At 58.7% G+C, this 17,290-nt stretch overlaps 1 protein-coding gene across 4 annotated transcripts; it reads left to right on the top strand.

Moving 5' to 3' along the window:
• The first annotated feature begins 4,462 nt into the window (after nt 1-4,462).
• LOC120858174 (voltage-dependent L-type calcium channel subunit beta-3) lies at nt 4,463-16,805 on the top strand. Of its 4 annotated transcripts, none has more exons than XM_040234072.1 (13): nt 4,463-4,641; nt 11,590-11,712; nt 11,902-12,024; nt 12,474-12,589; nt 12,885-12,949; nt 13,148-13,167; nt 13,365-13,445; nt 13,646-13,704; nt 13,882-13,991; nt 14,299-14,450; nt 14,657-14,752; nt 14,846-14,995; nt 15,442-16,668. In XM_040234072.1, the coding sequence occupies exons 1-13, from the start codon at nt 4,600-4,602 to the stop codon at nt 15,754-15,756; spliced, it is 1,452 nt and encodes a 483-aa protein (XP_040090006.1). In that variant the 5' UTR covers nt 4,463-4,599; the 3' UTR covers nt 15,757-16,668. The 4 variants fall into 4 exon arrangements, with proteins under 4 accessions (XP_040090006.1, XP_040090005.1, XP_040090004.1 ...); XM_040234071.1 differs by lacking the exon at nt 4,463-4,641 and adding an exon at nt 7,738-7,973; XM_040234073.1 differs by lacking the exon at nt 4,463-4,641 and adding an exon at nt 8,004-10,677.
• The last annotated feature ends 485 nt before the right edge of the window (nt 16,806-17,290 follow it).

Here is a 17,290-nt window from a genome sequence, read left to right on the forward strand (position 1 = left end):
AGTCAAGGGTCTTCCAGGCTCATTTCCCAACCCAGCTCCAGGGTGAGCACCCCGTCGTCATCCACGATGAGGGGCCACAACTCTTCACCAGTCCTCTGCCCTCCTCCCCAGAAGGCTTCTCCTCAAGGCCTGAGTCAGCACTTCCCCATCCCTACAAAGTTCCAGCCTCTCCTTAATATCTCCTAAAGCCTGTCCCATCCCAGGCAGCTAGACCTCATCTTCCTCACAGCTGGTGAAGGAGCCGTGAGAAGCAGAGTGACAGGCAATGGCAGGCCCCAGGGGGCAGCCGCCCAAGCAGCTAGCACTCTGTTCTCTTCAATAATTCATTCCCGGGGAGGCTGAGGGCTCCAGGCCCTCATTCTGAGCTGGAGATGGCTACCACAGCTCAGACCCTGAATTGACAGTGGTGGGAGTCACAAGTGGGTGAGAGAGCTAGAGTAAGCAAGTAGAAGAGTACCCAGCCTCCTGCCCCACCACAGACACCTCTCCCACTAATTCTTATTTTAGAGAAGGGGACTGATCTGGGTGGAGGTCAGGCGTCCTGTGAGAGATAAAGGAGCCGAGGACCTGCAGTAGGCCCAAGGGTGCAGAAAGAAAGGACCCAAGTCTCAGCTCTCTCATTCCAGCTGTATGTACACCAGGGTCCGCCTTATTACCATTGCCCCGAGCCTTTTTGAGGCCACCTCAGCCTCTCATCAGCAGCCCCACTTTTCTAAAGGATGCCCAAGTCCACTCTGTCCCAGCTTTTGGAAGGCCTGGGATGCTTCCACTGCCTCCACTTAGGGAATCCTGCCCCCACTTAGGCCTCAGCACTCCTCCCAGGGATTCCCCACCTCCATCACATCTCTTTTCAACCCCAGCTTCCCCACCTCTGATGTTTACAAAGCTTGTAAAGATGTGAGAGTGGAGGAAGGACTTGACCTGATCCCTTGGGTGGTGCTGAAATTCAGTGTCTGAAGTGTTAAGAGTTTGGCAAGAGCAAAGGAGAGAAGGAGGTAAAGCCTAGGCCAGCACCCCCTTCCCCAGGCCACTCTAGGGAGCCTGCCTCTCATACCCCTTCCTCCAACCAGGGCAGCACTAGCATTCCCCTCCTGTGCCCAGCCTTGTTCCTCTCTCCAATCCATTCTGTGGAACTGGAATCACCAGTCACATTCAATGGAAACTAAGATCTAAGACTAAAATAGACATATGTCAAACACCTACTATGTGCCACCTACTCTGAGCCAAACTCCAGGGAGAAAGAGAATGAGAGCTAAGCATCTCAGCCTTCTCACCTTCCCCTCTTCCCAGGGATGAAAAGGAACCCCCAAATTCACAGAGCAGCCACACCACTTGCCTCAGGACCAGCAAGAGTTGGGTCTGGGAGACATAGCTGAGAGCCCAGTCCCTCTAGAGAGGCCTTGTGTGGGAAGGAAGGTGCAGTCTTGCTGAGCACTGTCAGCAAGAAACTCTTCAGACATATTTATAGCAAATGCTGCGTCAGGGGATGGAGACTGAAAGTGCCCAGAAGCATCAAATATCACCACAAGTCTAGAGGCAGAGCCCAGAAAAAGAAAACAGAGATTGCAGCAAGAGGGATTGAGGTTTGATGGTAGAGGAACTTCCCCAGAGTAATATCTGGAGTTGGCAACAGGGATTCCCTGTGGAAACTACCCCCACAGAACTTCCTCAGAAGCTCTCAGTAGAGTAGACATAAAGGGACGGACATGGTGACCTCTGTTCTCTGTCTTTGCAGTACAGGGGTTTTCAAATGTTAGGGCCCCAAAGTACAGTTATGTGAGTTATGCCTTGCTGAGGAGGCAAGTGGGGATTGAAATCTAGCTCTAGGTCAGCAACATCCCGTGCAGGGTGGGGTCTGCACAAAGGCTAGCCAAAAGGGCTAGCAGAGTCCTGTCAAATATCCTGAGGGCCTGACAACCTGGGAGGTTAGAGAGGAGGATGAAGGCTGTCTGGGAAGGCCACCTGGAGGGCGGGGGTGCGGGGTGGGGGAAGCAGATAGTGGAGCTAGGGGCCGGAAGGGGCTAACCTAAAGCATGGCTCACAGGACTGCATCCAGGCTTTGAGGCCCCTCTGAGCAGGGTGTCAGACACCGTGAGGTCAGGGCCAGAGATGGGGGCGCTAAGGGAGGTAAAGCGAGGAGGAAGACTGTGTGGGTCCTCTAAGCAGTCATCTCACATGGAGGGGGCTGGAAGAGAACTGCTCTGTGAACCTGGAGGCTGGGCTCCCAGCTCCAGCTCTGAGGGTCCTACCTTTTCTCAGTAGCAGAAGAGAGAGGGGTGTGTGCTCCAGCAGCTGGAGTGGAAATGAGAACAAGTAAAGGGTGCTCAGCTGTCCCTGTGCACCTAGATTCCCTCTGATAGGCTCAGAGAGAAGTCATTGATATTTCTATTTTAAAGTAAGGGATGGAGAGGCTGTAGGTTCTTGAAGAGGAGGGAGGGAGGGGGAAGCTAGGGACAATTGCTTGCCTTGGCCAGCACCCCCCCCCTCCCCTTCTCCTATGGAAACTTAAGCTGCCCCAAGGCCCAGAGGAGCTAGTCCATTAGCTGTGGTCAGCAGGGGTGTAGGGAGGGGCCTCTCTCCCTCCAGGTCCTATTGCCAAATGATAGCAAAGCTTCTGCTCCCTGTTAGAGCCAAAACAAAACAAAACCCATAAAAACCTCCATGCACAATTTTAAAGCACACAAGCAACCTCTTTATCTCCTCTGAATAGTTGAAGCTGAATAACTGAGGGGTAGGTGGGTGGGAGGGGATGCAGGGACTAGATCACAGAGAGAGAGAGAGAGGAGGTCCTCCCCCAAAGGACTTTGCAGGTTAAGCATAAGGAGGGGTTGGGGGTGGAAAGAGGAGAGTTGATTCTCCTTCAGTTTAGCTCTCTCCGGAATGGGGGCAAGGACAGGGTAAGCTGAACGGGGAAGCAGGGAGAAGTCTTCCAAGATCCCCAGAGAATAGGAGGATGGGGGAATTGGGAACTCCCCAAAGGAAAGCAGCCAGAAGAAGAGCCAAGAAGGAGAGTGGAATACCCTGGATCCAAAAGGAAAGAGTTCTAATTGATGCCGAGGGGAAAGTTGGAGACGCCGGGTCACTGGTCTTCAGGGTGTATCTGTCTCTGTCGGCCGCCCCCTCCCTCCATCCGCTGTCTTTGGTATGGAGAAGAGTCCAGCCTGGGGATACTGGGGGTTTGCAGGGACCAATGAGAAGCTGATCCGCTCACAAGGGTGCAGGGAGAGAGCTGGCTGGGGCTACACCCCTGCTCCCCCTTTCCCCTGCTCCCCCCTTCCCCCGCCAGAACTTGGGCTTGTCCTATTTGACGTGCCCGCCTAAGCGGGAGGGAGCCGGTATTGACCCGAGGACTGGTCCCACGACTCCGTACTCCCTGCTACCCAGGCCGGGCCAGGACGCCGCCGGGCTCAGCAGGAGCGCCCCCGGAGAGCAGGATGGAGGTAGGAGCAACGTAGGGACCCAGAAGGGCCAAAGACCTCAAAGAAGCCCCTTGGGGGAGGGGATAGAGTGCAGATCCCAAAGGGGTCTGGAGGTGGGATCGCAGTTCCTGGAAAAAAGAGCGGATGAGGGGGGGCCCTGTTAGGCTTCTGGCGGGCGAGGGTCTGGCTCCGAAACGCGCTGCCTCTGGTCTAGCCAGGGCAGCGCCTCCTGCTGGCAGGGCCAGAGCCCTGCCGGCCGACAGGCGGACCCCGGGTGCCACCACCTGGAGGGCGTGTGCGACCGCGACCGCGGGGCGAGCAAGCCCAGGGGGCGCTGCAGCTGGCCGGGAGGAGCCGCCTCGCCTCGCTCTCCGCCTGTGCGAGCTGAGTCCCGCGGCTCCCGGAACCCGGGAGAGAAGAGTGACAGTAGAGACGCCCCGGGTGCCGGGCGCATCCCCGCTGGGGTGTCTCCAGTTGGATCCCAAAGGAGCCACCGGGTCTGGGCCTGGGACGGGTGGATGGACGGAGCTTCCCCGGAACCCAGAGGGAGCGCTGGACGCTGGGGCTACCGAGCCGTACACAAGCATTCTTCCTTTCCGATCTCTCCCTCTGCTGAGGACAGGTCGAAGTCGTCTCGGACCGCGGCGCCTTTCTTTCCGGGCGCACCGAGCAGGTGTCGGAAGGGAGCGGAGCCTTCCGCCTAAAGCTCCGGAGTCCGGGCAGCCCTTCGGCTACTCCTGCCCTTCTGCCTGCGGCAGTGGGAGCTCCGGAGCCCCCACCTTTTCTGGGGAGACGGTTAAGGAAGAGAAGGTGGTGTGTGGGGGGGCGGTCAGGGAAGAAAGGCGAGATATGTGGATGGAAGGACAGTGGCAGGCCCCCAGATAAACAGGGATCGTAGACGGGGGAAGAGACGGAAATGGAGAAAGCTGGGCTGAAAAGCGAAAAGGGAGGGAGAGAGTGACAGAGGCGGCGAGAAAGGAAGAGAGAGAGAGAGGGAGGGAGGGAGGGAGAAGGGAAGGGAGGAGGGAGCCCGGAGAGAGGGAAGGGAGCGCCGTGGGAGCCGGGCGTGGGGCGAGGCCAGGCGTGCAGGTGGGAGCCAGTGTGCAGAGCAGCTGCCCGCTCCTGCTCCCGCCTCGGAGCCCCTGCCCCGGAGGAAGGAGAGAGGCCGCCAGCCCGGTCTATGTCTTTTTCTGACTCCAGTGCAACCTTCCTGCTGAATGAGGTAAACGCGAGGGCCCCCTCTCCAGTGGGTGGGAGGAGAGCCCACTCCGAGCTAGGGAGAGGGCTGCCATTTGGGGGAAGACTGCAGTGATGGGGAGGGAGGCGGAGTAGGTGAGGCTAAGGGTAGAGGTGGCAGGTAGGAAAGGAGGGAGCGCCAGTGCTGGCACCCTCTAAGCACTGGGACTGGAATGGGGGCGGGGAACCGTGTGGGGGCCAAAAAGGGGTCTAGATGTGAGGACTGAGGGGAGGACTCTGCGAAGCTCCCCTGGTGCTCCTCCCTGCATTCCCTGGGAGCAGCCCAGCAGCTAGAATGCTAGAGGCTTTGGCTTTCTCCAGATCTTAAATACTGCTGGGGAGGACTTCCTAGAGGTCCTAGCTTCTGCCTCAGTTTCCCCCCTTCAACACTCCGCGACTGGGATCCACCCAGTTTCCTGGTGCACTTATAGGAGAAGCTAGAATGTATTTTGGAGATTCCCAAGAATTCCAACTCCCAAACCCGGTTATTCAGGCTTCCCCCCAGCCCCGATCCCACGTCCTGCTTCCATGCCTTGGGTATCTGCCAGCTGCCAGTCTAATGATGCTCTCCTAGAAAGAGGAAGGCAGGAGGAATCCTGTCCACGAATCCTCCTCCCACCCTAACCTTCAGCTCACTCTCCTTATGCTTAGCCAGGGAAAAGAAAATGGATTAGGGACCACATGGGTAGTGACAGGCACATGTCTTGATATAGGACAGGAAGCACTAGGCTGGCATGAGAACTAGAGCAGGCAGTTGTGGGTGAGATGAGAAATGGAAGAGGGCAGTGAGTAGCAACTCGGAGAGAAGGGAACCAGGGAGAAGCTCTGAAGCTTCTGCAGGACCCAGGAGATGGCCCAGGTATGAGGAACTTGAATACATCTCCTGGGGGTGGTTGGCATGGCAATTCATGCTTCATAAGCAGACTTAAGACACCACTGTCCCAGATGGGGATGAAGACAAGGTGTGTAAGACAGGAGTGAGGTTGATAGCAGATCCACTGTTACCTAGAGTCCCAAAAGAAGGGGCCAGGAGAGTAAATTCAGGGATGGAGAGAGAGGCAGATGCCCCGGTAGCTGTCGCCTTCGTTAGAATCATCTCCCAGGAGAGAGCACCTTAAGGGCTTATTGTGTCACGTTTAATGCCCCTTTTCTGTCCCTCTGGAAGGACAGAAGAGACAGAGAATAAAGGAGGCTATGAGAAATACTGAGGAACTGGGGGAGGGCACAAAGCGAGAAGACAGTGTCTGGGAACTTCCGATACAGAAGAATCCAACATATAACCAAGCCCCAAATGGTGCTAGCCTCGGGAGAGGCAACTGTGAAAGTACACTGCCTCCCCCAATAGTGGGCCATAGGGGCTCCAAGAAAGTTGCACGCCAAATCCCTGCGGGAGGTAGATGCTGGGCAGGGCTGGACTGCACCATTCACAGAGGGGTGAGAGACTGAAGGCAGACCAAGACAGTCTTAAAATGAGACCCCCTTCTCTTTTTCTTGTTAAGGAACACAAACAAGTGACCTAAGTGGGAAGCCAGTTGGTTTGGGTGGTCTTCCTCTCTCTGCCAGGCACAGTGCTTCCTACCACAGATCTCACCCAACCCTGTCAGAGTTTTGGTTTTCCAACTCCCCTGTAGCCCAGGAAGAAAAGGGATGAGCAAATATCAGATTCACCCTCCTGGGTGTGAGACTCTGGGAGGGGAGAAGGACTGAGACCCAGAAGCTGTCCAAGAGCACCCCTCTATCTCACATCCCCCATCCCCGCCAGCCGCCTCAATCTCTGGGAGGAGGCAGAGAGGGGAGGAAAGGGTAGGGAGGGAATCAAAATTCAAAGGAATAATTTTGCTCTGGAGTTCAAATGGGTGGATCTTTGAGGAAGTTTCCTCAAGACAAGGGATGCTGCTCGGGTCTCTAACCTCAAACCTTAGTGCCCCTTTGAAGGAGACTGACTGGAAGAGTGGTACATGTGCTTCCAACCCACACACTGGCCACCCGGACCACCCTCATCCTTTTGCTAAGGAGGGTATCTGGCCTTGGACTAGTGCCTGAGGAAATTGCTCCCCCCACCAACCCCGGCGTGGCCAGGCTCCCTCCTTCAGTCCCAGCCACAACCACCCCCCTACCTCCACTCTCTGGCTTCTTTCCCCCTCCCTTTAGGTTCGCCTAAAGCAGCCCCTCCCTACGCCAATTCCCACGATGCCTTGGCAATGCCTGGCACAGTCCTTGGCAAGGAAATGAGGAAGGGAACCCCCATCCTGGCCAGACTAGGATGAAATCTGCCCGCGCAACAGGTGTAGTAAGGTGGCCGGGCCCCAATCCGCCCGGGTTGGGCAACCACCGAGGCCCTTTGCTGCGAGCGAGTCGCAGCACTAACGGGGCCGAGCGCCTGGCGTGGGGGGGGTTGGGGAGGCGGGGGACGGGAGCTACTTTTCGGCATTTGGCCGGGGGTCGTTAAAGCCACTCCTCCCCAGGACCCCTGCAGGGTTTGTTCTTGGAGTCTCCCGGGCCGCCGGGGCGCAGACACGCCGCCCTCTCACCTGCCGCCCGCCCCCGCCCCGCCTCCCCTGCCTCCGGTCTCCCGCTACCCGGCCCCCCCTCTTCCTCTCTCGGCCTCTGCCCCTGCGCTGCCTCTCCCTCTCTCCCGCCTCCCCTTAACCTGCGCCCGCTCCTCGCTCGCGGGGTCCCGGCTCCGCGGCCGGCCCCGCCCCGCCCCTCCCCCGCGCCAGCCCTTTGTTTCCCGGCGGAGCATTTCCTGGGTTGCCGAGCGTCTCGGTCTCCGCGTCCCTCCTCGGCCCGCCTCCTCCACGCCGGGATCCGCCCCGCCCGCAGTCTCTCCTCCCCTTCCTCCCCGCCGCCCCTCTGCCCCGTAGGTGCTCGGGGACCCACCTTCTCCCCCGCTGGCGTCGGCCACCCTCCGGCGGCCGGGCCTCGGGCTCCCCCGGCGGCCGGCGCCCCCCGCCGCCGCCCCCTCGCCCGCTCCCGGGGAGGGGGGTCAGGTGGGCGGGCGCTATTGTAGGAGCCGGCGCCAGATTTCCTCAGCCGCGCTCGGGGTGGGACCGGCAGGGTTTTGGGGGGGTGGGGTAGGGGGAGCGGTGATTTGAGCTCGGAGCAGCTGGTCTTCGCGGCTCGCTCCCTCCTTCGCGCTCTCGCTCTCCGCCGCCGCCCGCAGGGCTGCGGGGCTCGGTGGCATCTCCCGGGCGCGGCCCGCTGTCATCGCCCCTGCCTCCGGGCCGCTCCCGCCCCCGGCGCCGCTCGCTTCCCCCCCACCCGGACTCCCCCATGTATGACGACTCCTACGTGCCCGGGTTTGAGGACTCGGAGGCGGTGAGTGCCTACGGGGAGGGTGGGGGTGGGGAAGCTGGGGTGACACTCCTGTCCCTCGGACCCTTCCCCCAGTTCAGGACTTTGAGGAACGCCTCTGTGGCGGGGCAGGGCATGGCGTGGGGGGTGGGGGGCGGTGGCGCTCCAGCAAAGTGGAGCGATGGATGTTCACGCCGGAGGCTTCCCGGTGGCCCCGTCCTAGAGCAGGGCGCATCCGGTGTGTGCCGAGAGGGGCTCGGGTTGGGGGAGGCTCAGAGCAGGTGGCTCCACAGACCAGGACAGACGGGTAGAGGGAGGCGGGGCTGGAGACTGAGGGCCCGGAGGCATTAGAGAGGCCCTCGGGCAAGGTCTGGAGTTCCCCAGGGAGGGTTTCTGGGGTCTGAACACAGCAGACACAGGATGCGAGGCCCTTACAGAGGGGGCCAAGCCAGCCCTCCTGTGCCTTAGTAAAGGACAGATTAGGGAGCCTGGAGGAGAGCAGAGAACCCCATACCAGCCCCTTCAGACAGAAGGATCATGAAACTTGAGGACCTCCATTATCGCCTTCAGCTGGCCATCCCCGGGCACTGCCTTACCTCCTCACCCCTCAGCCCAGCTTCTCTCCCAGGCTGGAAACTGGGTGTCCAGCACATGGGTGGGCTGGCTGACTGTGCCCCAGCCATCCCACTCCTCCTGCTGAGGCATCCCCAAGCAGGGGCCCCTCCTGAGCACCTGCTCAGCAGGGAGGCCAGGAGATGAAGCCAGAGGAGCCCAGGGCCTGGGGATGGAGAGGAAGCTCTTTGCTCAGAGAACCAGGCAACTGATAAATATTTAATTCTCCTCTTTGCTTTTATCTCCTGACCCACTGAGACAAATCAGCTCATTAGGCAGTGATTCCCGGAGCTCAAGAGAGCAGGGAGAGTGCCTGGAAAGATGCGGCAAGGATGAGCAGCACTGTCTCAGTCCCTTCTCTCCAGCATCCGACAAGAAGTCCTCCTTATGAAAGCAGCTGGATGGCTTGAGAGGGGTCTCTGATCTGATAAGGAGGGTAGAGTGTGCCAGGGTCAAAGGGGAGTGTTGGCGTCTTCTCCCATCTCCTGCTGCCAGGTCCAGGATAGATGAGTTCTGGGGCTCAGGAAAGGCACCTATCTATCCGTCCTTTTCGGGGACTGGGCCCCTGCTGGGCCCAATTCCCCACTGGGCCTCTGAGGCTAATTACATTGCAGCTAGAGCAGATGATTTTCAAGGCTCTGGTGAACACCTCTTCCTGACAGTTGAAGGGACAGCTGGCCACGGCCCAGGGTGCCAAGGTGAGCTGGAGAATGAACCTCCCTCTGTGGGGCTGGAGGGCCCTAGAAGGTTCTTCCCATCCCTGGTTGAGAAGGCTTGGACTGTTACAAGGTAAAGCCTGACACAGGGATGGTGTTTGGGGCAGCCTGCTAACCCATTGCTGGCTCCCCACCCCTCTCTGGTTCCTGGATTACCCTCCCCCACTTTCCTTTCTCTTGCCTGGCTCCTTGCTCTCCCTGAGGCCCCCTCTGAAGCAGTAGGAGGGAAATCAGGCTCTAAATAAATCCAACGGCTCATCTCCCTCCTCTCCTTCCCCCGTGCCAGGCAAGAGTAGAGCTGCAGCCTGCCCACACACTCACCAGGCGAGGGGGGCACCACCAGGGCACAGTGCCAACTCCTGGCAGCTCCAAAGCACTGAGCCTCTGGCTGTTCTGCCATAACAGGGGGTGGGGGAGGCAAGACCCCAGGGTCTGCTCGGTGGGGCAGCCCTGGCCTCCCTGAGTCATGGGTGAGCTCTGAGGACCTGGGAAAGATGGAGAGGAATTGCATTCTGAGTGTGACTCACGGAACATTAGGAAGAGACCCTGTCGTTCCCATCTTAGGCTAAGAGGTCAGGTAACCCAGGTGCCCCAGGCAGGAAAACAACAATGACTCAGGCTGAGAGCCTGGAGAACAGAGGAAGGGTCAGACTCCTCTCCCATCTAGGAAGCATCTGGCATGCACTTACCAATGCGAGTGGTCATCCTGCCTGACCTGCCCCCTCGCCTGCTGGCCCCTGTTGACTTCAGACAGCTGTTTCCCACAGAGGCATCTCCTGCGCCCCAGGCCCCTGGGATGAGATCCCCTACTCAGCTGATAGAGCTAAGATTCTTCCCGGGGCTCAGCTGCTCTTTATCTTGCTGCCAAGCCGGCCTTATTTAGTTCTCAAGGGAGATGGGAACGTGCTCTGTAAAATGGAGGCCCTTCCCTCCTCGTGCTGTTTTCATGCCTTGGGTCTAGCACGGACATTGTCGTTAGCTTCCACACTAGGACCTGGGCTGCCCGCAGGCTGACCAGCCCTCTTGCCCACGGTGGGCTGGGCAAGCTGTGTAAGTTTGTCTTCCCCACTCAGAATCAGGCCTCCGCTGCCTTCTGTGGTGGTCATGCACAGTGGGTCTGAAGGAGTGTTCCTCAGCCTGAGAACATTCTACTACACACGCACACACGTGTACATTCCTACACGGTCCCTTTATCTAGGCTCCTGCCTGATCTCTGCCCCCTGGACCTCAGAACTGATGCATGTATCACTTCAGGCTTCTGCTCATAAAGAGGGGAAACTGAAGCAGGAAACCAAAGACTCCCTTCTCCCTAGACTGAGGGGGAAACCCAGACATTCTGACTTCTTCTCTTCTGCCCTGAGGTCCAGCTTCCCTTGTTCATCACCCTCATGGCCTTGAAGGTGAGCTCTGCCACCCTCCCAAGGCCCCTCATTGCCCAGAGGCCCGACCTCTGAGCAGGACTCACACCCTCCTGGCTCAGGTTACCAGAGAGCCCCTCTCTCCATCCCCAGGGTTGCTCCAGGCTGGGTTGCCCAGCACCAGCACCGCCTTCCTCCAGGGCTGATATCCCCCTGGGCAAGGGGCAGAGAGATGTAGGCCAGCTGGTAGGCGTGGCCAGGGCTCACCTGGGCTCAAGGAGGTAGCTTTATGTTGCCTCCTCAGTCTGTGCTGCCCACACCTGGCCAGTTGTCCCAGCAGGGGTGAGAGGAAAGAAAGTGAGAGAGAGCAGGAAGGGAGTAACTGCCAGGAGTTGGGAGCCTGGTGTCCTCCCCTTCACCCTGGATGAGAGAGGGGATCTAAGGGGCTAGGCAGCTATATCCTGACACTCAGGACCAGCAGCATGCCAACCAGTGTCTCTTGACTGTTCCTGGCTGGCTATACTCCTGCCAGGCATTTTAAGGAAATAGTTTCCAGGCTGCTTTGCAGGCTGATGTGAACAAGAGGGTTGAGTCTTCTGGATTCCAAAGATTCCAGATCATCCCCAGTATGTCATCTTCAGTACATCTCACTTCCCTCTGCCTCACAGGACATGGTCAAGGGGAGAAAAGGGAGGAAGGAGGGAAATGAAGGCTCTATTCACGGCTGCAGTATTAATAGGTTTGGGAGGAAGAGCCCAGATCTCAGCACATATGGGTTGGACTGGCTTTCCTGCAGCCCCACAAGCACTGGTGCCTTTCCTGGGGAAACAGGAGGGACTGACAGGGCCAGCCACCCCCATGGAACTGGAGAGGCTGAGGTTCGTGGGGTTCAGAGGTGCCTCTCTAGTGCCCAGCACTCCTGAGCCCACAGGTCACAGCCTCTCCCCATACCAGGGTTCAGCCGACTCCTATACCAGCCGCCCATCTCTGGACTCAGACGTCTCCCTGGAGGAGGATCGGGAGAGTGCCCGGCGTGAAGTGGAGAGCCAGGCTCAGCAGCAGCTGGAAAGGGCCAAGGTATCCTCTTGCCGGCTGGGGGCACAGTGGGCCAGGCTGGGTGGAAACTGGTGCCAGGTCCTAAGTCTCGAGGGGTCAACGGGCAGGATGTGCGAATGAGTGTGTGTGGTTGGGTGGACGGTTGGGCCCTGAACCTGGAAGGGGTGCTCTGAGGTTCTCCTCATTTGCGCCAATGGTTACGTTCCCCAGCACAAACCTGTGGCGTTTGCTGTAAGGACCAATGTCAGCTACTGTGGCGTACTGGATGAGGAGTGTCCAGTCCAGGGCTCTGGAGTCAACTTTGAGGCCAAAGACTTTCTGCACATTAAAGAGGTAACTGACCCCCTCCGGACAGAAGCCACCTGGTTTCTCTGCTCTTACCCAAGTTCCCAGGCCTCTTGCTTCAGTCCTCTTTAATAAACAAGTCCTGAAACTCTGAAACTCATCCTTAACACACCCCTGTACATATACACACCCCTCATACCCGAGACCTAGTCCTCAGGGTCTCTGTCCTCCTGAGACCTGGGACTCAGCTCCCATCTGTACAAGTGAGCAGTTAGCTTAGTTGCCTCTGAGGCTCCCAGTGACCAGTGTGAGGCCTCACGGAAATCTTGGGGGTCTCAGACATGGCTGCCCTCCCCTCTGGCACCTTCTCCTGACCCCCTCCCCTTGCGCTGCCTGGCTCAGACCAGCTCTCCCACGCCTCCCTTTTCACTGAAGAGCCAGCGCTGAGGCCTGGACCGCCTCCTCTCACCACCCCTTCCGCCCCACCCCACCCCTAGAAATACAGCAATGACTGGTGGATCGGGCGGCTAGTGAAAGAGGGCGGAGACATCGCCTTCATCCCCAGCCCCCAGCGCCTCGAGAGCATCCGGCTCAAGCAGGAGCAGAAGGCCAGGTGAGAGCAGGGCTGAGACTCAGTAAATGCCTCCTGACGTGTGCTCTTTACCCACGGTCCACATCACCACACAGGCATGGACACCCCGCCCCCCGCAATATGCAGGGTGCACACTCGGACCTAACGTGTACATTCACAATGCACAGGTACAAATGCACACGTATTGAAGCTCACACACAAAGGCTCAGGTCACATGCACTTCTCTCACTAGCAGAAACATAAGTGTATACAGCTATTGAGTACTGTGTAGAGCAGACACACAAAGACTCTCATTGACCTCCCTCTCTGCTCTCAGGAGATCTGGGAACCCATCCAGCCTGAGTGACATTGGCAGCCGACGCTCCCCTCCTCCATCTCTAGGTAGCCTCCCCTCCACCCACCTGTCTTGGGTAGGTGGGCCACTCAGACACAGGGGGAAGGGAGATTCTCCCAGTGAACAGTGTGGGAAGGGGTTGGAGCTGGGAGAAGCCCAGGGTTTCCCCTGGGGACGGGAACACCGTGCCCTCGGGGTCTTTCCCCCTTCACCAACTTTAATCTTTTATTTCCTTTTCCAAAAAGCCAAGCAGAAGCAAAAGCAGGTGAGTCAAGGAAGGGACTGGGGCTTGGGGGGCTCATGGCGTCTGGCTGTGGGGACAGGTTTCTGGGCAGTCATTGTTGAAGGGGCAAGAAAACACAGAGGGGAGGGGGCCCAGACGTCTGCATCTGTCCCACCCAACTCAGGCGAAGGGCAGGCCACATGGCCATGACTTTGCCTGACCTCAGGTCAATTCTGCAGGCGGAACATATTCCTCCATATGATGTGGTACCCTCCATGCGGCCTGTGGTGCTGGTGGGACCCTCTCTGAAAGGTTATGAGGTGAGAGGTCCCTGACCCCAGAGTTGCCTCTACCAAACTTGCCACAGAAACAGTGGGAGGGGGTGTTCCCCACTGCCCATCCATCAGGGTCTGTGTGTGGAGAGGGTGAACTCCATGGCCATACCTGGGGAGGCTGCCCATCTCCAAGAAGGCTCCCAGTCAATTCCACGCCTTTCCCCTCACCCACGCCCCCAACCCAGGTCACAGACATGATGCAGAAGGCGCTCTTCGACTTCCTCAAACATAGGTTTGATGGCAGGTAAGCTACTCTGGCCTGGGGAGGCATGAGAACCAGGGAGAAGTCCTTGCCTCCTTCCAGATGCTGTAGCCAGGTGTCCTCTAAAGTGAAAGTTGGTGGGACCTGGGTAGGGAGGGCCCTAGGCTTGAAATTTAAAGGTGGTGTGCTTCTCCCTGTGCTTTTCCCTGCCCACCCCAGGATCTCCATCACCCGAGTCACTGCAGACCTCTCACTGGCAAAGCGATCCGTGCTCAACAACCCTGGCAAGAGGACCATCATCGAGCGCTCCTCTGCCCGCTCCAGCATTGGTGAGAAGTCCCCAGTCCTGCTTCTCTGCCCACTCATGCATTAGGGAAAACCTTCCTCATATCTTTCTCTTTCCTGACAACTTGCATTCCTGCCCAACCCCTTCTCCACCTTCCCCAGGATTGGCAAGAACCCACCCCAGTCTCAATTCCCCATGCCTCTACCTGCCCAGGCCTTGATGAACATCCTCTCCCTCCACCATTCCTTCCCATCCATCATTTGGGAGACCCCAAAGCCCTGTTGGAGTCAGATGGGGGTGGAGCCACCGGTGAGCACTGCGGCTCCCCCCACCCCTCCCTCCCTTCATAGCTGAAGTACAGAGTGAGATTGAGCGCATATTCGAGCTGGCCAAATCCCTGCAGCTAGTAGTGTTGGACGCCGACACCATCAACCACCCGGCACAGCTGGCCAAGACCTCACTGGCCCCCATCATCGTCTTTGTCAAAGTGTCCTCACCGAAGGTAAGACAGCTGTGGCGATGGAGGAGGCCTACAGGGCTGCCCTCTTAGAATGCGGTACAACTCTGCTTGGTCCCTGCCCAGGGGCTCCTCAGTCCCCTTTTCCTGCTGCTGCTTAACACCGCTGAGTCCTCCTCACCGGCTCCTCATGCCATGAGTCGGGGACATGCCCAGTGCTTCCTGGGCCCAGCTCTGCCCTTGCCCTTCAGGTGCTCCAGCGTCTCATCCGCTCCCGGGGGAAGTCGCAGATGAAGCACCTGACTGTGCAGATGATGGCATACGATAAGCTGGTCCAGTGCCCACCCGTAAGTGGCTGGGGCACCACTCCTGTGCCCACTCTTGCTTTTCCAGGGCTGGGTGGGCTGATAGAGACGGAACATTCCCCCTTCCCCTTCCAGGAGTCATTTGATGTGATTCTGGATGAAAACCAGCTGGAAGACGCCTGTGAGCACCTGGCTGAGTACCTGGAGGTTTACTGGAGGGCAACCCACCACCCAGCCCCCGGCCCTGGGCTTCTGGGCCCTCCCAGTGCCATCCCCGGACTTCAGGTAACCATTTCCAAGGGCACTGATGCTCAGGCTGAGCTAACCAAAGCAATGCCCCCTCCCCACCCAGCGGATCATTCCTGACCTCCAGTTTGAAGGCCAAAGGATCAGAGAGCAGAGCAAGGGTATGTGGGTGAAAGCACTCCCTGATGAGGGAAGCAAGCAATGAGACAGGTAATCAGGGGCCACTTTTCCTAGGATTCCAAAGAAACACTCTCCAAACTCCTCCTCGTCTGTCCTGAAGGCAGAGCCTGGATTTGGCTGGTGTCAAAAGTTCCAGTTTTCCTTGTCTGAAGTAGAAGAATGCTCCGGGGTGCTTCTCCTTCTGCATCATTTCCTGTACCCAGGGACTGAGAGTTGAGGGCAGGAATCCTCACGCTGCCAGAGTGGGGAGGGAGACTGAGGCGAGGTCCACATGGCCTCACTTAGAGCTGCCATCTTGCCCCCAGAACCAGCAGCTGCTAGGGGAGCGTGGCGAGGAGCACTCGCCCCTGGAGCGGGACAGCCTGATGCCCTCAGATGAGGCCAGCGAGAGCTCCCGCCAAGCCTGGACGGGCTCTTCACAGCGCAGCTCCCGCCACCTGGAGGAGGACTATGCGGATGCCTATCACGACCTGTACCAGCCTCACCGCCAGCACACCTCGGGGCTGCCTAGTGCCAATGGGCACGACCCCCAAGACCGCCTCCTGGCCCAGGACTCGGAGCACAACCACAATGAGCGGAACTGGCAACGCAACCGGCCCTGGCCCAAGGATAGCTACTGACACAGCCTCCTGCCACCCTGCCCCGGCAGGCACAGGCACAGGCTGGCTGGGGCCCCTGCTCCAGGCAGGTCGGAGTTAGACTGGCATGAGGCTGGCACTAGGCTCAGCCCCCGAACCCCCCTGCCCAGCCCCAGCTCCAGGCCTGCCTGTAGTCCCGAGGTTCTGGGAGAAGAGCAGGGGGCCCCCTCACCTCCTGGGCACAGTGACCCCCCCCCCCAGGCTCCCATTCCAGGAAATAGCTGTGTGTGCTGCACCCTGGCACCTTTCCTCTCCTCCCGCACAAGAAACTGCCCCACTGGGCAGTGCCCTCAGGCCAGGACCCCCTCAGCAGGGGCCTTCCCACCAGACTCAGGGAAGGAATGCCACCCAAAGAGACAAGAGGGTGGGGCATGGGCAGCATGGCATGAAGGAGAAACAAGGTCCCTGAGCAGGTACAGCCTGTCCTAACCTGAGGGACTCGGGGGTCGTGCTTTGGGGTCCGAGGGCCTCTACTCACCTCACTGCCACACGTGAGACATGAGACAGTCGAAGCCCAGCAGGGTGGCACTCCTGGCATCAGCTGGGGTGAGGCATCCACACCAAAGCTGGAGCACGGGCTGCTGGGCCAGGGCCAGCTGAAGCTCCAGCAGGAAAGGGCTCTGCCCACCTGCCAGGAAGCATCTTAGCATCTGAAGGGACCAGGGGCTAGGAACATGGTGGACTGGGGCCTGGGGGAGGGAGGGCGAGTGTAGCAGAGAATATATGGACGGCTTGCTCCGGGCACCTCCTTGCCCCACTCATTGTTTCGCTCTTGCATCCTATCTTTTCTGTTCTTGGCCTTCATGCCTCCCACGCCCATGGGATATGGGCCTCAGACTTTCTTCCCTGATCCATAGCTGCTGCTCGTTAAGTTAGGATTAGAGGGGGAGATAGGACCCAGTGGACAGCCCCCAGAGGCCCTGTCAGCCTGGCTACCCTTGTCTTAAGGCTCTAGTGTGTGACCTACAGAGCATGCTCCACAAGACCCCGCCCCACCTCACTGCCATCACTAATAAACACCATGCGCAGACCCTTGGGCTCCTGTTCTGTCTGCTGGCTCAGGTAGCCAAGGTCCTCACTGCATGGCCCAAGTCTGGAGGAGTTGAAGACGTTATCCTCGACGTGCTCTCTCAAAAAAGACCGAATGGGAAAGGAAAAGGACAGAGCTGGGGGAGGCACTAGACTCCCAGGCGCCCCTTCACCCAGCCGCTCATGCCCAGGCCCTGGAGGGACACTGTCAGCAGCACAGAAGGGACTTGTTCGGGGAGGTGGAGAAGAGGCTGAGTTACAGCCTCACACTGTCCCAGCCTCACGCCAGAAAGGCCCTGAAGTAGCTGCAACTCGAACTCCATATCCTTGCCCAGCTCTTTGAGGGGTACGGAAGAGCATGTGAATAAGAGTACTGGGGGAGGACCCAGGCCTTGCAGCCCCCTCCCCACATGGAAACTCAGCCGGGCCCAGCTCATCTCTCCTTGCTGTCTCTGGTGCCTGTCTCCTCACCCTCCAGAGCAGCAAT

The sequence above is a fragment of the Oryx dammah genome, unplaced genomic scaffold, assembly GCF_014754425.2.
Source record: "Oryx dammah isolate SB20612 unplaced genomic scaffold, SCBI_Odam_1.1 HiC_scaffold_29, whole genome shotgun sequence".
Classification (NCBI taxonomy): Eukaryota; Metazoa; Chordata; class Mammalia; order Artiodactyla; family Bovidae; genus Oryx; species Oryx dammah.